General features: G+C 39.3%; 1 protein-coding gene across 1 annotated transcript in view; it reads left to right on the top strand.

Annotated features, from left to right (window-relative positions):
• Nucleotides 1-2,687: 2,687 nt before the first annotated feature.
• Nucleotides 2,688-24,719, top strand: part of MTPN (myotrophin) — a 60,646-nt gene continuing 38,614 nt past the window's right edge. The window contains exon 1 of the mRNA XM_080666879.1: nucleotides 2,688-3,030. Within this exon, the coding sequence (XP_080523005.1) occupies nucleotides 2,959-3,030 (72 nt within the window). The 5' untranslated portion in view covers nucleotides 2,688-2,958. The remainder of the gene's footprint in view (nucleotides 3,031-24,719) is intronic.

Here is a 24,719-nt window from a genome sequence, read left to right as displayed (position 1 = left end):
TTATCACCATGTTTCTGGGGTGATTGGTGCTGTCAGTCACAGAGACAGGGAAGTCTAAGGAAAACTAGGTTTAGAATTTAGAGGAGACAATCCTATTTTGGGTATGTTAAGTTTGAGGCATTCAAATGGGTAAGAAGTTAAATATAAGAATGGATCACACAGGAGAAGTTTGGGCTGGAGCTATAAATCAAGAGCTGTCTATACCGTATTTTTCCATGTATAAGGCACCTCCATGTATAAGATGCCACCCATTTTTCCAACCAAAAATTAAGAAATCAATATTTTAAACATAAAACAGAACATATCTTTATTTAGTAATTACCGCAGGTAATGTTTACATATCAGTACCATGATATTATGCATCATATCACTTTATCCAGCCTCTGTTGCATCACTGCTCTCTTCTTCATCACTATTAGTTCCAGACATATCAATTTCTTCAACTTCTGTTGTATCACTGCTGTCTTCTGAGTCACTGTCTATATATGTGAGATCGTCATCATATACTGGTGGCATTTTCTGAGCTAGCTTTATTTGTGTTCTCATGGCCAACGCTTCTCCCCTCATGAAATTGAAGCACCATTTTGCCTTTCCTGTAAAATCAACAATGTTCATTTCGCTTGCAAACATTCTTGCCTGACATTGAATAAGCTTTGTTGACACACAGAAGCCACTCTGGCACTGCTCCATAATTCAAGTCTTCAGCTTCTGCACCAAGTTTGCCCATTTTGCTGGTTTTCCTCTTAAGGCCTTCTTCTTTTTTTGGCATCTTAAGGAGTTGTTCTTCCTGTTTTCTCCACTGTCTGATCATATACTCAGAGGAAGGAGGTCCAAATTGTCTCTCTGCAGCTCTATTTCCATGCTCTTCTGTATAGCTGATTACATTCAGTTTGAATTTTGCAGAGTAAGACAATCGCTTACCAGTATTTATCTTTTTATTTTTTGGCATCTTTATGGGCTCAGAGTGCTCAAGTCCCTGTTGCATCTGCACACTCTCCACCTCCACCTCCAATTATGGCATTAGCTGAAGTCAGTAACAATAAGGCTCATGATTGGAGGAAGCCTCTTTGACAAGGTATGGGCAGCTAGCACCTTCGTGGCTCCATCCTCAGCTGACTTCCATGTATAAGATGCCCCTCGATTTTTAGTCTAATGATTTTAGAAAAAAGTAGCATCTTTTACTTGGAAAAATACGGTAACTCAAAGATCACATAGGTCAGAGTGGGAGGCAGAGAAGAGATGGAGACCTGGGGATTTGCATAACATATTTCTCCTTGAGATTTGTTTCCATCATTGTTAGGTATAAGGTTGTATTTCTAAAGGTCACAAAGTAAAATGAACAGAATAACAATGGTATTGTTAAATGTTTGAAGATTTTTCTTTTGATTTCAAACCTACCTCTATTTGCCATTTCTAAATGATAGTCCCAAAATTACATTATTGAACACTATTGTTACCCCATTTTATATGGAAAACTGAAAATCCTTATGAGTATTGTGAAGTAAGTCAGTTTGCCAAAGGTGACTTACAAAATTAGTAAGGGTTGGGTCCTCTATTCAAAACTAAGCAATCTGGTTCCAGAGTATGTTCTGAACCCTTATACTATATGGCAATAAGCATGGTAAAGTAGTTAGGTTTAATAAATAGTAGACTTTATATATGTATAATCATTCCAATAAGAGTTTTTATTGGATCTCTCTATGATCATGTGTGCATATCTGGATCATTAGGGTTAAAGCATAATTCCCCTGGTGTCTGTACCTCGAGGTTTTAGAGACAAACTCTAGGAAGAATAGACTGGCTTCACTAGACCAGTCTTGAAGCTTCAAATCCTTAAAAACAAATGAACATAAAATATTAAAAATGCAATTGTACAGGACAGTTAGGTTTGCTGTGCCCTATGGCACCAAACTGAAGTCCTAGTCATGGACATAACCACCGTCAGGGAGATGAATAAAGTTTTCCCCCAACACACACTAAAGTTTTTCCCTCCACAGAAATTATACATAGTATTGACATGCTAAATACTTTAAGTATTAAAGAGTTCCTTGAGCACAGGAACTAGTTTATTTCATCTCTTTTTTTTCTCCTTCTTCCTTTATTTTTTTTTAATTTTTATTTTTTTACTATATCCTAGCAGTCTTAGGAGCCCAAGAGATGCTGACAGCCCAGAAGAGAGGGAGAGAAAGAAAACAAAGAGGAGAGAGAACTAAACACTTCTACTGGAGACTTTCAGGTGAGCAAGATGCCTTCCAAGTTTTTCTGTTGTTTTTACTTTTTCCCATTTATGGTGTGCAGGAACGTCCTGATCCCATCAGCGATACAGTACTCTTAACTCCCCCTTCACTCTCACTCTGGGATTCCAGTCCTCTGATGCCTGGCCTCCTGGCCCGCCCACCCCTCCCTTCACCCCTCCCTTCCTTCCCCCCTCCCCCTCCCCTCCCTCCCTCCCCCTCCCCTCCCTCCCTCCCCCTCCCCCTCCCTTCCTCCCTCCCTCCCCCTCCCCCTCCCTTCCTCTCCCTCCCTCCTCCTCCCTCTTCCCCCCTCCTCCCCTCCTTCCTCCCCCAACCCCTGGCTCCTGGTAGCCGGCCTAGACACCGCGCCTGCGCACACAGGTGGCTCCGCCAGGGCCCTGGGGCGGGGTCCCAAAGCGCTAGGAGGGAAAAAGGAAGAGGAAGTTGTGGGAGGGCCCTAGCTGGGAGTGAACCGGAAGTGTAAACGCTCCGGCTGCTTCTCGGCCAGGCGGAACCTGCTCTGTTGGGCCCGGTGGCTGCAAAAGAACTTTCTCCCGCCCCAACTGTCGCCTGGGCCAACTGCCTCACCCGCCTGGCAGCCTCCCCCGCCTGCTCTTCTCTCCGCTCGGCGCGGCCCGTTTCCCTCTCGCCCAGCAGTATCCGTTCGCTCCTGCCACCACCTCCTCGTCTTCTGCCCGGCCAGGCGGCCCGCCCCGCTGCAGTGATGTGCGACAAGGAGTTCATGTGGGCCCTGAAAAACGGAGACTTGGATGAGGTGAAGGACTATGTGGCCAAGGTGAGCGGGCGACGAGTGGAGGAGGTGGGATGGAGCGGAGGCTGAGGAAGCCGCTGGGAGCGGGGCTGGCGGGGGCGGGAAGGGGGAGGAAAGGCGGCCGGGATGGAGGTGGCACCGGGGAGAGGCCGTCAGGGAGCGTCGTAACTGGAAGAAGGGTCGGGAGAGCAGGGGCGCGTTCCGTGTCAGGTAACTGCTGTGGCTGCACCCGGCGCTCCGTGCTCTCCTGGCCGTTGGGGGAGGGGAGGCATGGTAATCGGCGCTAGCCTCACTTTTGAGCACTGACCATTTGAGTTTGGCCCTCTTCCCAGCCAGAGTTACTTACATCTTTCTTTGAATGAAGTAATTCCCCATCTTGAACCTGCCCTTTACTGAATGAAGTGACTAAGTGATTAGAATCAGAAGAACTTTTTTTTTTTAACCGTGGGCTGTTAATGAATTTAACGTATTCAGTGACCGTGAAAAAAAAGGGGGGGGTACCAGAAATAGCAATGGTTAAACTTAAGAAACTTGGTATCACTTCACCATCGAGTCTTAACTTTGGGTGTGGCCTTTTCCTCTCCCCTCTACAGCAAATACTTAATTTGCTTCAAGTGGGAAGGTTTTCAGCAGTGTTTAAGATATCTAAGTAGTTTTCAAACAAGCATGTTAACTTTATTCTTTCTTCGGGATTCCATCTGAAATGCTTACATGTGTGATAAATAGTCACGCAGTTTTAACCACAGTATGTTTGAGGGTAAAATCATGATGAAGACAGTTAATCTCAAAACTAAACTCAAAATACAAAACAGAATCCACATTGTGGTAGATTGGTAAAATTCTATGCCGACCTGTCTTCGGACCCTAAAATTGTGCCTTTTAATTATGAGAGAACTTACACACGTGATTCTGATAGGATGAGCATTTAAGAAGAAATCTTCTGAAACAAAAAGTATAATTTTATTACTTAACCGTGGAGGGCGTCTTGCTCACCTAAAAGTGTGAGAACCCAGTCCAGATTTTAGTTCTTCAGAGGGTATGACCACTAACTAATGTGGTGCTGTGTTTTTGCTTCAGAGATCTGTTAGGATGCAAGTAAGTAGAAGCAGAGTTTCTTAAACTTGTAGGCTTGTGCAAGGTATACTGATAGTTTTTACTCTCTTTACCACTACAATTCAGCCTTTTTGCATGCAGCTTAGTTGTTGTTTGCAGCGGTTTTTAGGACACTATTCACCGCCTTCTCAGGTAGTGGCAGTCTGAAACCTGACTTACTGGATATTTCAATGTAAAATTAAAGGGGAGAACTTACCTGGAACACTTCTGTCTGTGGTGCACTTTCCAGTGGTGGATACTGCAGTACTCTGGAAGTGAGTGGGCTTTTGTGTTTGTGTTGTTATTGTGGAACCTTGAAATATGAAAAGTTGATAAGTACTGAGCTTACACTTACAAAAACTAACACAATTTATGTAGTGTCTTCCTGACTCTTTTTTATGTTAGCGTACTTGTCAACCTTGTAAAGTAAGTCCTTTCATTAGTTCCATTGTACAGATAATAGTACTGAGATGCAGGGTACTTAAGAAAAAAATTCAAAGTTACAGAGATTAAAATAATGATGCAACTAGAACTGCTGACTCCAAAACGTAGCCTCTTTAACTGCTCCCTGCATTCTCTCATAATCTAAAGTGTAGTTGCAAAGCATTTGATACCAAGATTTCTAGAAGGACATTCCCAAGGTCCACATCCAGGCAGATAAATTGTACAGAGTTGTCAATCACACAAACACACTTATGAAAAAATATGTGCCAATAACAAGGGATTCATGTATTTTCAGTTTTTTAAATTAGGTCATTATGTTCAGTTTGATTTTGGCTTTTTCCTAATGCTACGTTACTGCCTACCCTCATTAACAAAAAAGATGTGCACAAAAAGGAGAATAGACATTCAAAGAAAAGTAAAAGGAAGTATTAAGAACTTTTTATCCAAAAAGGTTGGACTGTAATGTAATCCTATAAACAGATCATTGAGCTTTTTTCTTTCTTAGTTTCCCCCCCCCCCATATGATTTTATTGATTTCAGAGAGAGGGAGAGAAAGAAACATTAATGATGGAGAATCATTGATCAGCTGCCTCCTGCACACCGCCTACTGGAGACTGAGACCATAACCCTGGCATGTGCCCTGACCTGAAGCATACCATGATTTCCTCATCTGGTTCATGGGTCGATGCTCAACCACTGAGCCATACCAGCTGGGCATCCTTTCTTACTTTTTATTGAGTAACTTGAGTCTCTTAAAATATTTCTTGCTTTGTTAGTGAAAAATAACAAAAAACAACCAACCAACCAAAACCTAACTCTTTAGTGTTTACTGACTGAGCTCCCTTACTGTACCTATTCACTCTCAAGTCCTTAGAACAGGGGTGGGGAACCTTTTTTCTGCCAAGGGCCATATGGATATTTATAACATCATTCGTGAGCCATACAAAATTATCAACCTAAAAATTAGCCTGCTATATTTGGTCAACATTTAATTAACTCATGTTATCCTAATGCCTTGGCAGGCAGGGCCAGATCAAATGATTTATTTGGCCTTATACAGCCCTGGGGCTGGATGTTCCCCACCCCTGCCTTAGAACAGGGTTTCTCCTGCTCAGAACCATCTCCCCTGCTTATTCATTGACTCACCCTTCTTATCTACCAATTAATGAACACTAGTTACCACTTTCTGAGTTTATGTAGTGTGCATTTATCTGAGTTCTATGCAAAGGAATTATATTTTAAAAAGTTGAACTTGTCTAGTTTTCCTCCTAAGGGGTTAAGAGCCTTTAAAATACTCTCCTGTGTTCTCTTGTGAAGATCTCTCATTATTAAGTGAAATATTTTAATAGGCTCCCTTTTTTAAACTAATATTTTTTTAAAATCCATAATTGTATTTTTCTACATGCTTCTGACTTTTATACAGAAATGTAAAGTATGGATAGGCATAAGTTGTTGGTTTGGGTGAGTTCCTGCGCTCTGAAAAATGAGTTCAGAATTCCCAAACCATTGAAAATTGTATAGTTCTAAATGGAAAAAGAAAAACAGCATATAAAGAAAACTCCCTATTAAATGTTCATCGGTAACATTAAAACAATACCTGAAACATTTTGGCTTTTTGATTGACCCAAAGACCATATTAGTTAACTTATTGGTCCGAGGGACTTTGATGGTAAAGAAGTTAGACACAATGCTTGGGAAACTTAAGCATCTTTATTCAGCAGACTATGTGGAAAAGCTATCATACTTTTAAAGTAGTATGCAAGTAATAAATGGCATCCAACACAAAATTTAGTTTATCCAATCAGAAGAGGAGTGAAAGCCAACAATAATAGATATTCATAGCCCTATTTGCAATTTATATGCTTCCTCTGAGGGACATTTTTGCCTTCATCTTCCATTTCTGCCCTTACGTTAATTTCTTCCATTATAATTAATTCAGCTCTTACCTGAGCTCCAGAATGGATAGTTCTGTTCGATAAATTCCAAATTGAGGGTTCATTTTATTTTCAAAAATTATTTCTGTGGGCTCCATTTTGACTAATGGCATCATGACCTAACCATTTGCCCAAACTAGAAATTGGGGGTATATCCCCAAATTTCTGAGTGTATGAAGATTACCTTCGTAGTGTCTCTCATTTACTCCTTATTCCCCATCCTTATTGCTACTATTTTACATTAGTTGTTGCCTCTTTCCTGCCTGGACTCTATTTTCCTTGACTAATTTTTCCCTCCTTCCTGGTCAATTCGCATGTTTTAGCTGCAGCGATCTCTCTGCAATGTGAATCTGGGCATGTTATCTTTTCAGCCAATCTCCCTCAGTCCCTTAAAATACTTTTGTGATCCCCCCCCCCCTCTTTTTTTTTTTAATGGCCAACTCCTCCTTAGTTTGGCATACTTGGCTGTTCCAAACTGGCCTGTTCCTGCCTCTCTAAACTCTGCTCCAGACTCTGCCATGGTGTTTCTTGTACTGTATATGTGCAGTCATCCTCCTTGACCAAGTTGGCTCACCTCAGTCCCTAACCCCCAACCTGGTGAGCTTCTATTTATCCTCTTAGCTTAAATATCACCTCTTCCAGAAAACATTTTTACTTCTAATGGTGTGCTGCTGCTTTTAGTGTTTCACTTATCAAATTGCTATGATTTTGTTTGCATGTCTGTTTTCAATTAGGCTCGAGCTTCTGGAGAGTAGATGTTACATTCTTTTTCATGTCTGTATCCCTAGTATAGTGCCAAGGAATTTCACACATTAAAGGCATATGTTCCAAGTAAGAAATTCTTCTTATTCGTCACTTAGCTACAGTTACAACATACTTCATTAGTTATATAATGATAATTACCATTGACAGGATGACTTATGTTGCCAGGTACTATAAAGTGCTCTGCAAGATTTTTACCTAAGTTTTTATTTGCTTATTACCACAGCATTTCAATATAGGTAATAGTATTCCCATTTTAAGGATGAGGATATTTAAGGATTGAATTTAGAGAAATTAAGTAACTTAACAAGGTCACTAAGTAGGTAACACAACTGGGCTTTAAACCCTGAGCTGTCTGAATTTACAGCCCATATATTTTTCACCGTATCAGTCTACCTTGAAATGATGATCTGGTTTCTTAGCTCACGGAAGGTTAGAATCAGCACATTAAAAAAAATGAAAAGAGCTTACAAGAGGCAGGCACAAGTTATCTCTGACTATGATTGAAAAGTAGAAAAATGGCCATAATTAAACACTTTTTAATGTAACTATACTAATATAAGGGTAATATGCTAATTACACCAGGTCAGCTAGCCATCTACTGGACTTCCCACTTCCTTCCGGACAAAGCCACTGTGATGGGGGCTGAGGAAGCAGAGGTGGTTAGGGGTGATCAGGCTGGCGGGGAGGGCAGTTGGGGGCCATCAGGTTGGCAGGGAAGGGCAGTTGGGGGCCATCAGGCCGGCAGGGGAGGGCAGTTGGGGGCCATCAGGCCGGCAGGGGAGGGCAGTTAGGGGCCATCAGGCCGGCAGGGGAGGGCAGTTGGGGGCCATCAGGCCGGCAGGGGAGGGCAGTTGGGGGCCATCAGGCTGGCAGGGGAGGGCAGTTGGGGGCCATCAGGCCGGCAGGGGAAGGCAGTTAGGGGCCATCAGGCCGGCAGGGGAGGGCAGTTGGGGGCCATCAGGCCGGCAGGGGAGGGCAGTTGGGGGCCATCAGGCCGGTAGGGGAGCGGTTAGTCTGTGATCAGGCCGGCAGAGGCAGTTAGGGACGATCAGGCAGGCAGGCAGGCAAGCAGTTAGGAGCCAGTGGTCCCAGATTGCGAGAGGGATGTCCAACTGCCAGTTTAGGCTCCTCAGGGATGGGGGCCTAAACCAGCAGTCGGACATCCCCTGAGGGGTCTTGGATTGGAGAGGGTGGTGCAGGCTGGGCTGAGGTGAGCCCCCCCCCCCCCCCCGCCCCTGCACAAATTTCACTCAACAGGCTTCTAGTTTGAAAATAATTAGCATAGAAACAACAGCTCTGTAAACTTTAAATCTCATCAGAGGCTGTCTTTGCTCACGATGTGTCTATAAAGAGACTATTTGATAGCTTATGGAAACTTTTGTATTTATAGTCATTCATAATTTATTGTTATAGTTTGTAATTGTGATTCTATACAGTACAGAAAAAGTCAAATTGTGTCTATTTGTCTTAGGAAGAAACAAGGACAGTATTGTGACCTGTTCAGAATGCCTTAAATTAAATAAATAGCACTCTTTGAAAAAAGTATCATCTTAAAATTTTATCTATTTGAGCACTGTGATACTATGCACAAATATAATGTCATCTATCATATCAACCCATAAGCATGATCCCATTTTAGAAATTTTAGAGATGAAGAGACTGAGACAAAGATTAAATAACTTGCCTGAGGTCATAAAGCTCTTGAGTAGTGAAGCAGAGATTTTAACTCAGTCTCTCTGACTTCTCAATAATGCTAGGTAACTCAGGTATCTATCTATATATATATATAAAAGGCTAATATGCAAAGTGTCCCTGTGGGAGTTCAATCACTTGCTATGACGAGTGCTGACCACCAGGGGGCGGCACAGAACGAAGGAAGGTCCCAGCCAGCAGCTGGAAGGCCCTGATGGGCTCAGATCACGGACCAGGCCTAGGGACCCTGCCCACGCATGAATTTCATGCACTGGCCTCTAGTTGCTATATAATTGAGTACATGTGTTAAAAAATAATCATGCAGGATGGTAATTATCCATTGAGACTAGTTAGAGGTGAGCTTTGTGGAAGATTTTGAGGCTCTAGCTCACAGGTGAATGCTTATGAGTTGTATTGATAAGTAATTCCAGATAATCTCCACTAGGTTTGATATATGTACTCTTGTTTATAATGTGCTTCTATTTCACTTGCTATGAAATACTATACATCAGGTCTCTAACTTCCCTCTTTGTGGTTTCCTTTCCCTCTCCAGCCCCCATTCTAATTACATCCGCCTTTGACACTCTGATAGGTTTGAAAAGCAACAAGTGTGTACCCTTTGAAAGGATAGGATCTCTTGAACCTGAGTAAAGTGTCAACTCTAATCTTTAGAAATTGCAAGACTTATTGGGATCACTTTTCATTTCCTAATAAAATAGGCAATTTAAAAGGGGTCCTGATTCAATCTATTTTGCAATTATTAGTTTTATGAAATTTCCCTTTTTTTTTTTTTTTTTTTTGAAATTATCAGTTTCCATATCATAAAAATTTGTCACTTTGTATAGCAGGGCTGGTGACCCAGTCAGCAAATATATCAGCTTGTATAAGATACAGATGCCCTCAGTAGATATAGAAAGGTTAATATAGATACTTTTCCTTCTATTAGTCTTTTACTCTTTTTTCTTTGAATATAAAATAAAGGCATTTTTTTTTTATATTGGAAGGCAAATGTTCACTCAGATGTCATAGGCTGTTTATAGTGTTTTTCTTTGAGATTTTATTTTTTTTCCTTTGAGATTTTTAAACATTATCCTTACAGTTAAAGGTGTAATAAAGTTCATTTATATGATAAATATAATATATGCTTATTACTTAAAAGTTAAAGCTGAATTGAATAGAATAAAGTGAAACTAGTGTCCCATTGCCCATTCTCCTTACTCAGGTGGTATCTTTCTTTAAAATATAAAACTTACAGGTATTTTTAAGACATGTAAAAGAAGATAAAAATTGGCCCATGATTTAGTTAATTCCTAGTAATTTTAAAAGATGAAATTATATTTAGAGACAGATTAGAAAATGCAACACCTATGATTCTATTGCTCAGTCCCTGTGAACAAAGCGGTTCGCAAAATTAATTTCAGGAAAAGATAGAAAGTTCACTTATTCTTTTCTCTATTTAAAAAATTCTGCACTTTGCTTTTTTAAATGTCTTAATACATCTTAGGTTGCACATTGAAATTTATTTATCTGCCACCTCATCTATTATTTATTTATTAATTAAAAATATTTTTATTGATTTCAGAGAGGAAGAGAGAGATATAAAACATGTATATATAGAAAAGCCAAAGCAACCAGCCGACCTTTCAACCAGCCAACCTGTAGCTATGACGCACACTGACCACCAGGGGGCAGACGCTCAGGAGCTGCCGCACTGCGGTGACTTGGCAGCTGCGGTTCTCGGGTGATGCACCCAGAACCAGAGAGGAGGGAGCCTGATTCTGGGGTGTGTCACCCGAGAACCATCCTCTCGTAATCTGGGACCCCTCAGGGGATGTCCGATAGCTGGTTTGGGCCTGATCCCCACAGGCCAGGCCAAGAGACCCCACTGGTGCCTCTGGTCAATGATAAGAGAGTATCATTGATTGGTTGCCTCCTGCACTTCCCCTCCCACCCCACCCCCACCCCCCACTGGGGAATGAGCTTGAAACCCAGGCATGTGTCCTGACCAGGAACGGAACTGTGAACTCCCAGTTCATGGGTTGACCCTCAACCACTGAGCCACACCGTCCAGGCTGCCCCCTCCTTTTGAATGGTACATAGCATTCCATTTTATGGATAATTTATTTAACTAGTGCTCTATGATAAACATTTTGTTTCTAGCTTATTTTTGTAATTAAATGGTATTACAGTCACTACCTTTGTGTGTAGTGGTATCTAATGTAAAGCTTTCCTATTGTTTTTATGCTGTAGTGTAGAGTCTGTGTGTGTGTGTGTGTGTGTGTATGTGTGTGTGTGTGTGTGTGTGTGTGTATATATATATATATATATATATATATATATATATATATATTCCTTGACAACCTTGAGACTACCGTATCTGTATTACCCTCCTAATGAGTTTTATCAACTTGGACACACAGCAGTGCATGAGACTGAGCATTCCCTCAAACATTGACAGCACTGGGCATCATCACATTCTTTAGTTTTTGCCATTTGAATAGGTGGAAAATGATGTGTTGCTTCAGTTTGCATTTCTTTAATAAGGAAATTGGTATCTTATTAAAACTTTATAAGCATTTGTTGTCTTTCACACAATTTCTTGTTTATTTTGTTTATTTTTCTATTAGGAAATTACTTGTTGCTTTTTATTGATTTGTGTGGATTATTTACAAATTAAGGGAAATCTTTTTTTATCATATACTTAGCAAATATTTTTCTATTTGTGTCTTGACTTCATCTGTTTTGTCATAGTAGTTGTTCTACAACAGACTTTACCTTTAATGTGGTTAAATTTATCATGATTTCCCCCTTTTGTGACCTGGATTTTTGTGTCCTGTTTACATAGACCTGTTTTTCAAAAAAAAAATTTGGTCTTATAGAACTTTTGGTGTTTTATTTTTTTATTTTTTGCATTTGTTACTTCTGTTATTTATTTTTAAGTAAGGCATGAAATAGTATTATAATTTGTGTATTTTTAACAGTTTTCACACCATTTATTTTATAATTCCTGCTAATCTGAACTGTTATCTTTATCATGAATAGAATTCTATTATGTGTTTGAATTTCTTACTTGTTTTATATCCATATTAAACTGTTTTAATGATTATAACTTTATATGTTTTAGTATGGGATAGAACCATTATTCCTCTTATATTCTCTAGAATTTTTGCAGGTGGGTCCTCTAAATTTTTGCCCTTTTTTCTCTTGTCTCAGAAAAAGTATGAGGATTGTTTGGACCTACCTCACATTTAACCCATATATCTTCATAAGCATAAAACTTTTTTTCTTGAATGCTAGCATCATGTGATCTGAAGAACATAATGTGTTAGCTTTTAATTCTTTATGAAGTATCTTAGGATAGGAAGATACGGTGCAGTGTGGGAAAATATTTTATATAAAAGTATTTGAGCCGAAACCGGTTTGGCTCAGTGGATAGAGCGTCGGCCTGCGGACTGAAGGGTCCCGGGTTCGATTCCGGTCAAGGGCATGTACCTTGGTTGCGGGCACATCCCCAGTGGGAGGTGTGCAGGAGGCAGCTGATCGATGTTTCTCTCTCATCGATGTTTCTAGCTCTCTATCCCTCTCCCTTCCTCTCTGTGAAATATCAATAAAATATATTTTTAAAAAAAAGTTTTTGAAACAGAGAAATGGTCAGGTATTAAAAATGTTTAGATAATTAAAAGTTATTTTATTACATCAAAGGCCACCTCGTAATGAGAAATACTGCCAAAAGTAAATTTTTTGCAACTGTGTCTTTACTGTAGTTAGTCCTTGAACAACGTGAAGTTTAGGGGTGGCAATGCCCACACAGTCGAAAATTCATGTATAACTTTTTATTCTCCCAAAACTTAACTGTAGTTGTCTCCCAGTGTCTATAGGGATTGGTTCCAGGACCCCTCACAGATACCAAAATCTTCAGATGCTCAAACCCATTATATAAAATTATGTAAAACAGTGCATATAGCCGGCCCTCTGCATCAGTTGATTCCCAACCTCAGATCAAAAACAATGTTTTCAATCCACAGTTGGTTGAACCCGCAGGTGCAAAATCCAGGGAGATGGAGGGCTGATTATACATTTATTTTAAAAATTTGTGTAAGAGTGAACCTGCTCAGTTTAAACCTGTGTTGTTCAAGGGTCAGCTATATATAAATAGTTATGATTAGTTAAGAAACTTGACTTGCTTTTTTAAGTCCACAAAACGTTACAGAGGTAGAGAGGAACTGTGATTCCTAAAATCATGAGAGAAATCAAAACATAAGAAAATGAAGGGGCAAAAAGTCATGTTAGCTTAAAGTTCCAGGAGCCCATACAGTAATTGATACATATAAATGCAACCTTAAGCTTCATGAAAAGTTTATATTTGCTCAACTTTTCTGTCATTTAAAAAGTCAGATAAATGTGTGGAAAGATTTCTATTTGATTATCCTATATAATAAAAGCGTAATATGCAAATTGACCAAACTGCAGAACAACCAGTCGGCGGGGGGCAGGGCCAGCAAGCAGGTGGTGTCAAGCCAGCCAAGGCGCGTGCCAGCGGGCAGAGGGAGGGGACGGCAATGGCAGAGGAGGGGCGATGGGGGTGGCGCCTTCCCCTGATTGGCCCAGTCGCTTCCTGCAGAGGGCAGTCTGCAGCGGCGGCAGGGTGATGGGGCCGGCACCATCCCCTGATTGTCCACCCGGTCACGGGCCTAAGCTGTCAGTAGGACATCCCCTGAGGGCTCCCGGATGGTGAGAGGGCGCAGGCCGGGCTGAGGAACCCCCCACTCCCGAGTGCACAAATTTTCGTGCACCAGGCCTCTAGTATAAAATAATGAACATTTTAATACTTAAGTCAAAACTCCTGGTTACTTGAAAATTTAGCCAAAAAAGGGGGTTATAGATAATAACCTTTACCCATAGTATAATTGAAGCTACAACACTGTCCTTAAGAACTTAAAAGTGCATTATTGGTGAAACCATAGTGTAGAGCTTAAATGTATTAGCTTTGGAATTAAATCCTCCAGCTTTGGCTCTCTTACTAAGTGTATCACTTTGAGGTGAGCTAGTTAACTGCTCAGAACTTAAGTTTCTTCAGTTGGGAAAAATGAAGGTAATAATAATAAACTATGTACCATTTTTCCTCACATGTGGTGAATGCTAATAAGTATTAGCCAATTACTGATATATAGTAATCATAAATTTGTTTAGAAGCAGAACTGCTTAAAAGATTATCTAATTCAACTGCCTTATATTGTAAATAAGGAAAAAATTAGATGTTAAAGGCTTGACCAGGATCATACTGCTAATTGGGACTAGGACTTTTAATTCCGTTTTCATGAACCTGAACAGATGCTTTTCACACTACAAGATGGTGTTTTCTAATGAAATACTTTATACTAGCTATTGCTTCTATTGGAATATTCTTTTTTTGCCCCACTCTTATCTGCTTGGTAAAATTCTCCTTATTTTTAAAGATTTTGTTCTGCATAGCATATCCTGACTGTGCAGTTAATCCCTCATTTATGCCAGCGTGGTATCTAATGTAAAGCTTTCCTATTGTTTTTATGCTGTAGTGTAGAGTTACTTAAACTTGAGAACTATGGGCTCCTGACTTTCCTGGCAAGTCACTAGACTTGAATTTGAAAAACAATGGTTTAAGAAACTCAAATCTGTGGAATATGGTGGGTTTTTTTTATGATTTGTAATTGATTTTGAGAGAGAGCAGAGGAGAGGGAGAGAAAAAAATATTGATGTGAGAAAGAAACATTGATCAGCTGCCTCCTGCACAGCCCCAAACAGTGGTTCTCAACCTTTTTAATGCCGCGACCCTTTAATACAGTTCCTCATGTTGTGGTGACCCCCAGCCATAAAATTATTTTCGTTGCTATTTCATAACTGTAATTTTGCTACTGTTAATGAATCGTAATGTAAATATCTGTGTTTTCCGTTGGTCTTAGGATCTACAGCAGGGTCGCCTAAGACCATCAGAAAACACAGATATTTACATTACGATTCATAACAGTAGCAAAATTACAGTTATGAAGTAGCAACAAAAATAATTTTATGGCTGGGGGTCACCACAACATGAGGAACTGTATTAAAGGGTCGCGGCATTAAAAAGGTTGAGAACCACTGCCCTAGGAGCATATGCCCTGACCAGGAATCGAACCAGCAACTTTTCAGTGCACGGGATGATGCCCAGTCAGTTGAGCCATACCAACCAAGGCATATGTCTTTTGTTCTTAATGGCTGTTTCTTTGTTTTTAAGTGCATGTACAGATGTGGATCATTTGTTTCCATTTAAATATGTGAACAGTGCCTTTCAATAGTCTCTGAGAACTCAGAGACTCTCCCCCCATAATATTCCAACAGATCTTGGCTTAAGAGTGTTTGTGGTGGGACATCTGTCTTTTGGGAGGTGGGGGGTTTCCCAGCATTTGAAATCCCTCCCTGTGTTTGAGGGGTTCTCTGGTACATAGGGAACTGGTACATACATTTCATGAATCTTGGTGAAGTGCAAGGCCTGGCTCCTACCATAGCAATGCCAAAAAGGGCAAATAAATGCCTTTCTCCTGCCTACACTTAGGAAATGGGCCCCTAACCCAAACATGGCTAATTGGATGCTTTTATCTGGAGCTAAATACAAAGACTCAAGCACAGTAAAGGATGTAGTGGCTGCAATAAAAAATCATTTCCAAAAACAGAGGTAGTGGGGTGCCCATTGTGGCATCGCTTCTGTGCCCACGTCATTCTTGTGACAGATTTTTATTTTCTTTCTTTTAAACCTCCTTGGTCTTACTCATTTACTGAGCCTAGTTCCTCAACCTTCCCAGCAATTTAGAGAGCTACTTTTATCATCTGGGGGGTTATATTACATTTCTATTCATCAATATGAATTGGTTACTATTCTTAAGAACCCCATATTAATTTTTTTTTAATATTTTTACTGATTTTAGAGAAGAAGGGGGAGAGAGAGAGAGAGAGAGAGAGATAGAAACATCAATGAGAGAGAATTATTGATCGGCTGTGTCCTGCACTCCCCACACTGGGTATTGAGCCCGCAACCCAGGCATGTGCCCTTGACCAGAATTAAACCTGGGACCCTTCAGTCCACAGGCCGATGCTCTATCCACTGAGCCAAACTGGCCAGGACCCATATTAATTTTTACCTATCTCCCCTGTGAGCTTTTTGAAGATATAAATTAGTTTTGTATTCTCTATTTATCACATTGTCTCTTATCTGCCATATAGTTTAGTTAAATTTTGGTTGAATAGTATTTCTAGGAATTAACCCTTTTGTTGTTTTCAGTGTTGTTTTACCATATACCTTTTTGTAACAAATGTTCTTAGTATAAATGATGTATCATTGAACTTTATCCAACTTTTCCACATTGTTATAATAGTTGTGGAATACGGTTTTAATAACAGTTGTATAAATATTAACACCAGCTTTCAGTTGTAATTTCTCATGGCCAACATTTTAGAATTCTTTTTTTTTTTTTTAGTTGATAAATGGTCTTTAATTGAAATGTTTTCCTTTGTAGTTCCTAACTAGCTGGGCATTCCACTGCACCACTGTTGATGTCATCTATGATATGATAAGGGGTGAGGGTGCTGGCCATCAACATTGCAGTCCACCGAGGAGCAATCCTCAGGATCTCTTTAATGATCGTAGAAAGTTCTCTAGCTAAAGATCAGTGCTGTATCTATTGAGCAATGTTGACCATCTCATCAAAAGTTATATTTTCACTGTGCTTAATGTTGGGTTTCTTTTGCTTTTTTTATGTCTCTTGGTAGTTCTTTGATGGTCAGGGCAGAGATAGAAGGTACTACCTCAGTCTGGACCTGCCTGTTCTGAATGATTAGTTTCACTGTAATAATCAGACCCTTACATTCACTGGTTACATTGGCAATGTCATCAACCTCTTTTGGAGACAGACCCAGGGGCTCCCTAGGGCCAGGACAGACATGGCACTGACTTATCCACCAGTGCACCTCAGGTATATGACTTTGATCTCTTGGGGTCCAAGTTCTGTGGCATGGTGGAAGTCGGATGAACCTGGATTTGGGGTGACCAAAGAAAGTTGCACCTAAGCCGTCTTCAAGCTGAAAGCTCATTTTAGAATTTCAATTAATTTTTAAAACCATATAGTCTCAGTAAAAGTAAAGATAGTTTTTATGCTTGTTCTTTGTGAAGAATAAGAATCATCAGTGCTTTTTATTGTTATTAATGAATACATATTAAAAACGCTACTCAATGCCACTACTTATAACAGTATCAAAGAATGTGGAGCCCTAGCCAGTTTGGCTCAGTGGATAGAGTGTCGGCCCTAGGATTGAAGGGTCGTGGGTTCTATTCCAGTCAAGGGCACATACCTTGGTCCTTGGTTGCAGGCTCGATCACAGCCCTAGTCCCATGATCAGGGTGCATGCAGGAGGCAACCAATCGATGTGTCTCTCTCACATTGATGTTTCTCTATCTGTGTCTCTCCCCCTCCCACTCTCTCTAAAAACCAATGGGAAAATAACCTCACCGAGGGGTGAGGATTAACCTTGTGATCATCAACCCAATCCAACTGAAAGCGTTCTAACTGCAAACTTAGAAAATACCTGTATTGTTTGTTCTTTTAAAGCCTTCTGTAGAATAGTAATTATACTTTCACTTCAGATTCCACTAGGCCTGGGATTGACTCCCAACCCTACCACTTATTAGCCTTAGCCAAGTTATTTAATTTCATCAAACCTCAGCTTTCTCATCTGCAAATGGGGATTGTACCAGTGTCCATTCATGTCTTATCTAATTTTTAAGAGATAGTAGATGTAAAATTCACAAAGCAGTGCCCAACACATTACATTCTAACTGTAAATATTTGCCATTTGTGTTGTTTTTTATGTAGATCCTTTCCTCAAAGAGGTGAATAGTTGTGTTAGAGGCTATATGGCTTTGTGAGCCATGTCTGCTATTGCGCAAAAGCAGCCATAGATGCTATGTAAACAAATGAGCATGTCTGTGTTCAGTAACACTTGATTTACAAAAGCAGACAGTAGGCTGGATTTGGCCAGTGGCAAAAACTGGGTTATCTAATTTCTTTTCCCCTTGAGTTCTTGAGATAAAAAATAATTTAAATTGTATGAGCAAATACAAAACTTACTTTGGGGACCAGCATTTCCGAAAGTCTGATTCAGAAACCTTTATGGTTAAAAGATACTGAACTGTCATAGAAAGCCATGTATGGATAGGGAAGAGAAAGAGAGAGGTTGAATGAAGATCTCTTTAAAAAAAGCATAAAATCTCTATAGTAAATTTGAAACTTAGGGAAGAGGCCTAGATTATTTTGAAGTTAGGAATTGTTCCAGAATTTTTCTCTCCCCAGCCCTAGTGTCAGTCCTGAAACTCAGCTTGATTTTCAACTCCAGAAGTGAAAGAGGAGGCAGTTAGCACAGTTTTCACTGGTTCATTAATAATTCATTCACCTAATATCATTTGAGCACCTACAGTGCCTTCCACTGTATTCAGTAGCCATGGAAATACAATAATGAATAATTCTTCTGAGAATAAGTTTTCTTAGGTTCAGGTAAGGGGTGTATAGAGCAAACAAGATAGTTGTATGGGTTCTGAATAAATCATTTCCCCATTTAATGGATAACATGAATAAAATTTAGAAGCAACTATACAGCTGTGTTAAGAAAACATACAACTAAAAGAATACACTAAATGAACAAATAAACCGATGAACAAAAATAGATCCAGAGACATAGAAGCATCGAACAGACTGTCAAACCTCAGAGGGAAGGCAGGGGAGGTGTAAGATCAACCAAAGGACTTGTATGCATACATATAAGCATAACCCATGGACACAGACAGTAGCAGGGTGAGGGCATGTGCCTGGGGTGGGAGCAGCCAGGGAGAGGTCAATGGGGGAAAAAGGAGACATATGTAATTTAAACAATAAAGAATTTAATTTAAAAAAAAAAGAATAGACTATTTGTAAAAGCCAAGAAAAAGTCACATTTGGTTGCAGTATAGAGGAGAATCAACACCAAATCAAATTCAGATGAAAATTTTATGTTTATTTATTTCTTTTTAATATATTTTTATTGATTTCAGAGAGGAAGGGAGATGGAGAGATAAACATCAGTGATGAGAGAGAGTATTAATTGGCTGCCTCCTGCACGCCCCCTAGTGGGGATCAAGCCCACAACCCAGGCTTGTGCCCTAACCGGAATCGAACCATGACCTCCAGGTTCGTAAGTCGATGCTCAACCACTTAGCCACACCAGCCGGGCAGAAATTTTAATAGAGAGGAGAGTCAACGCCAAATCAAATATCAAATTCCAAATGAAAGATAATGAAAATTGAGTGCTTTCTCACTGAGTATTCTTTGAGTATTTACTCTATGCCAGATATGGCCCTATATATAAATTAATATACATATAGATAGGCATATAATTTAATTCTCACAACTACCCAGTTAGGTTTTCTCTATTTTATAGTTAGGGAAATAGAAACTAAGTAACTTGCCTGAGATCCTACAGCTAAGAAGTGGAAAGACAGGATTTGATCTGACTCATTCCAGAACTGTTATATTCTATATTCAATCATTTGCATTGAAATGTTTCAGAACCACAAATGAAATACCGAGATTTAAAAAAATTGAAGATTAGCCTTAACCATTTTGGCTCAGTGGATAGAGCGTTGGCCTGCAGACTGAGGGTCCCAGGTTCAATTCCAGTCAAAGGCATGTACCTTGGTTGCGGGCACATCCCCAGTAGGGGGTGTGCAGGAGGCAGCTGTTCGATGGTCCTCTCTCGATATTTCTAACTCTCTATCCCTCTCCCTTCCTCTCTGTAAAAAATCAATAAAATATATTAAAAATAAAAATTGAAGATTATTACAGTAGATAAAGCAGAGACTGAATTAGCAAAAGATAGGGAAGAACATGTTTATTTAAGAAATGTTTTTATTGATTTTTATTTTTTAGAAAGAGAGGAAGGGAAAGGAGAGGGAGAGAGATCAAGAGACATCAGTGTGAGAGAGAAACATCACAGCACCTCCACCAGGGATCATGCCCTGACCAGGAATCGAAACTGCAACCTTTTGATGCACGGGACAGTGCTCAACAACACTGGTTAGGTCAAGAATAACAAGTTTGAACTGATAGATAGAAATAGAAGTTTTCTGAACTGGGAAGATCCAAGGTTAGAAATTGAGGTTCTCCATACTTTTATTTAAATATTAGTAAACACAGATGAGGAGCAAGACATATGCTAGCTAAAATGATTAAATACAATTTTTTTTAACTTGTAAACTTTTGGGCAAAATAACAGTTTCAAGGAGTAAAATTGACTTACCTTTAGATTATTTTCTATGATAATACTGGAAAACAAGCAGTTCTGTTAGGAATAAAAGATGTGAAAAAATAATTCAAGCTGTTATTCGTGTAGGATGGCAACAGAAAAACAATCTTAAAATATGGGGTGGGGCAAAAGTAGGTTTACAGTTGAATAGGTGAAACACTTTATTGTATTATTTACTAATTATTGTATTACTTTTCATATGAACAAATGTAAGCCTACTTTTGCCCCACCTTGTATATATCCCCCTTTCCACTCAGTAGATTGCCATAGAAATCACGTCAGAAACTTGAGGGTTGAATTTTTCTTTCCCTCTCTCCTTCTTTTCTTTTGCCTCCCCCATTCCCTTCCTTTTTCTCCTTCCTACTTTCTCATGGGTTTATTTACAGATACAGCCTTTAGGAATGTAAACTGTTGGATCAGAACTTGAGATATTTTCCAGGCTACTTTAAGATTTTAGGAATAAATTTCAACTGTGGAGCCGTGAATTATTTTCTTGACAATGAAGCTACTTTTTGTTCATATTAGTCTTTTGTCCAAATTGAAATTCTATAGTGTTTTGAGTGGATTTTCTTAATTTCAGTAGTTTTTCTTTCTATAAATACATGTTTGGTTAAATTAGAATTTTAACTTTATACCATCAGTAGAAGAATTATTCAAATACTTCACTATTTTCAGTTAGAAAATGTCTATGACTAATTGCTTTTAAACTTTCCAAAGAAGAAAAATAAAGTATGCATTTAATAAGTAAAACAGTTATATAGAACTAATTTAAATCACTAAAGTAGTTATTTTGGGAAGGAGGGGAAGCTTAAGTTAAAGTTCTATGTAGATGTGTAGATGGGGGAAATATACCATAAGATTTGGGGCCTTAACTATCATGATTGCCATTTAAAAACTTTTTTGTTAGTAAGAAAAATAGATGCTTAACACTTTTTTTTTGCTTAAAAATACGAAGAGGTATGCATTACTTTTGCTCTTAAAATTTTCCCTAGCTCATTTTTTTTTCTTTGATTTCCATTAGTTCTGTGTGATACTGGCAAGTAAGTAAAAATAAGCCTATTATTTGTATATGTATTTTAGACCTTGAGTAGTCCTAGGTTAAGAATCCCAGAAACAGAAATACATAGTTATGTGAATAATTGTGTTAAAAACACAGCATTTTGTTTTACTTTGCAGTTTTTATTCTTAATATATATGCTTTGCTGTGATTTTTTTTTTTAATGTGAACGATTTTTTTTTTTTTTTTTTTTTGCCAGAGACTCAGCCATCACTACCATTCATGTGTGTCTTGTAGTAATTTTGTTAATGAAAAAATAACCCTCAATTGGGAACATGTCTGACATGACATGTTTGTTTAAGGTGATCACTTTGGTCAGGATCAGCCCAGTATGGATTTTGTTTTTTTTAATTTCAGAGAGGAAGGGAAAAGAAGAGAGAGATAGAAACATCAGTGATGAGAGAGAATCACTGAATGGCTGCCTCCTTGCACTCCCCCTATTGGGGACCGAGCTCAGAACCTGGGCATGTGCCCTGAATGGGAATCGAACCGTGACCTCCTGGATCATAGGTCAACGCTCAACCACTGAGCCACACTGCCAGGCCCAGTATGGATTTTAACAGCAATAAGAAACTATTCTTCAGAACACATTTAAAGTGTTTTATGAGCATACATTATGTATTTATTAAGTACATACTCATTAAATGAGTGATTATAACTGAGAGTTGGATGCATTCGTTAAGACAGACCTTTCATATTAACTTTGTAGAAAACAGAGTAACAGCAAGTTGATTTTATACTTCTTAGACCTTCTGCCTTTTACGTTGTGCCACCCATTTGTTTTTCTGTATTGTAAAGTTCCAGATAGAGTATTATCACCTTTCTTGCTTGCTTTGCTCCTCAGTAGTAGTAACACAATAGAATCCATCACTGTATTGTAATTTAGAATTCTGGTACTGTTTTACCCACTCATGCCACCAGTTCAGTAATATGATTCTTTTGGCAAAGTTATATCCTAAGGTAAAGACTTTAACCCTTCAGGGCCTGGGTAGAGAGCAGGGCAGAGGCAGGATTGTAGGAAAGGAGGGACCATAGCATTCATTTGATTCTCAAAAGGATCTGTCATTTTCAAAATATGAAACATTGCCTTTTTTTTTTTTTTTTTTTTGAGTGAAAGCAGTTTTATTATAGAAAAGCTCAGTGCTACAGGGAGGGGAACCCAAGCTGGTTGCCCTAAACAGTGCATTCTTAAGGAATTCTGAATTCTAAGTGATGAAAGATAATACTTAGCTGTAACTGAATTATTGGGGACACTATATAGAATTTGTTAAATTTAATAGTTTTGCTGCATTCTACTCTGTCAGTTATCCAGTATTTACTTGCAGTGCTACAAAATGGTCATACATATGCTAATTTAGTCTTCTGTTTTGTTAAGTAGCTTTTGAGGACACTGGTTTCTTGTGACAGTACAGTATGTACTTATGCCTTAGAACTCAGTCGCAGCAACCTGTACATATCTTGGAGATCAAAGGAAGAGAATTGTTTCTTTTTGCCTGAAGAATGGCTTAAAGTTCTCTGCAGGAATCAGATGACCATTTCATTTAGAAATAGTATAAAGGATGCTATCCCATCTGAATGTTTATTATTCAAAGGAACCATATTGTGTAATAGAGTCCTGTAAGAAGTACTGGATCTAGTAAATATCTCCACCATACTACATACACTTTTGAGAAAAATATACAAGATTTTGCCATTAAGAGCTGGAAATCAGAAACTATTAAAAATATACCTCATATTTGTAAATGGGTTTTTATTCCATATTAAAACTATTTAGGAGAATAGCTTTGGGAAAAAACTGTTTGAAGATTGCAAAAAGCTGGGGGAAATCTAATAAAAGAAGAGTGAGACATCTAGAAAAATAGAAATACTAAGTACACTAGACTCTTCCTGACTTACTCTATATTTATATTGTAGATGTTTGAGCTAGTAACACTTATCACAGAGCCCCTTGAAATGATTTCTTCACCAGTGTGTACCTAATCTGTTGTCCCTTGTTTGCCTTAAACTTCCAGAAGCTTGTACTTGCAATGATAGTAATAGCAGCCCATCAGAAGAAAATTTACTGTCTGGACCATATAAGTGATTAGAATAATAATGTCATAATACAGATAAAGCAAACCAAATCTAATATGTGCCCTGTGTTATGAAATAAACATAACAATAATAATGATATTCTAATGGTCACCATTTAATGTTAGATTATTTGCTGAGTACTTTGTCTACATTTTCTCACTGAATTGTGATAAAATTTTGATTTAAAAAAAAGGTATCTTGAAAGATCGTTTTTGCAGAAATTCAAGTAACTTGCCCAGGGTAACAAAGCTAGTAAATGGCAAAGCCATGATTTGTCTTTAGATTGTTAGATTCCAAAAACCACTCTCGGTTCCATTATATGAACATGAGTACTTTTTAAAAAAACTTTATCTTTCATTTACAGTTTACATTTTATATTATCTTGTATTAGATCAGGTATACAACATAGTGGTTAGGTAATATACTTTACAAATTGTGTCCCCACCCCCACCCCCAGTATTTTCAGTACCCACCTGGCACCATACTTAGTTATTACAATACTAGTGGCCCGGTGCATGAAATTTGTGCACATTAAAAGGGAATTAATTAGAGGAAATATTTTAATATTGCTATTTGCCCTTTCTCTATAATAGAAGTGTCAGAGATGAAAGAAAATTAGTAATATGTATATGAAACTCTCCCTCCTGAGTCTGGGGCACGTCGCGGGACCTAGAGTCAAGTCCCTGCCCACCACCCGCACGTGCTTCAAAAATGCAGGAGACCTAGACCCGATCGGCCTTACCCCCATCAAGCCTCTGGGCGGGGGGTGCAGACTCAGGTCCCCCAGCCTGGCATTGGGTGGGGGGCACAGCCTCAGGTCCCCTGGCCCGGCGACGGGTGGGGGGCTCAGTCTCAGGTCCTCCATCAAGCCCCACCAGGCGGGGGGCGCAGTCTCAGGTCCCCCGGCCCAGCGCCGAGGCGGGGGCTGTGGCCTAAGGTCCCCTGTCAAGCCCCGCCGGGTGAGGGGCGCAGCCTGAGGTCCCCCAACAAGCCCTACTGGGTGGGGGTCACAGCCTGAGGTCCCTCGCCCTAGCCAGGTGCTGTGCAGCCTCAGGTCCCTGCTGTTTGGTCGTGACGTTATGGTGTCCTGGCTAATTTGCATATTCCTCTATTATTAGCATAGATTATTGACAATATTCCCTTTACATCCTCATGACCAGTCTCCAAACTTCCCTCCCATCTGGCAACCATCAGTCTGTTCTCTGTGTTGAGTTTTCTTCAATTTTGTTTGTTTGTTTGTTTATCTTGTTCTTTAGATTCCACATAAGTAAAATCAGATGGTTTTTGTCTTTTTTTGATTGACTTATTTCACTGAG

This window comes from Plecotus auritus, assembly GCF_963455305.1.
Source record: "Plecotus auritus genome assembly, chromosome: 4".
Classification (NCBI taxonomy): Eukaryota; Metazoa; Chordata; class Mammalia; order Chiroptera; family Vespertilionidae; genus Plecotus; species Plecotus auritus.
This window is presented reverse-complemented; position numbering and strand designations above follow the sequence as displayed.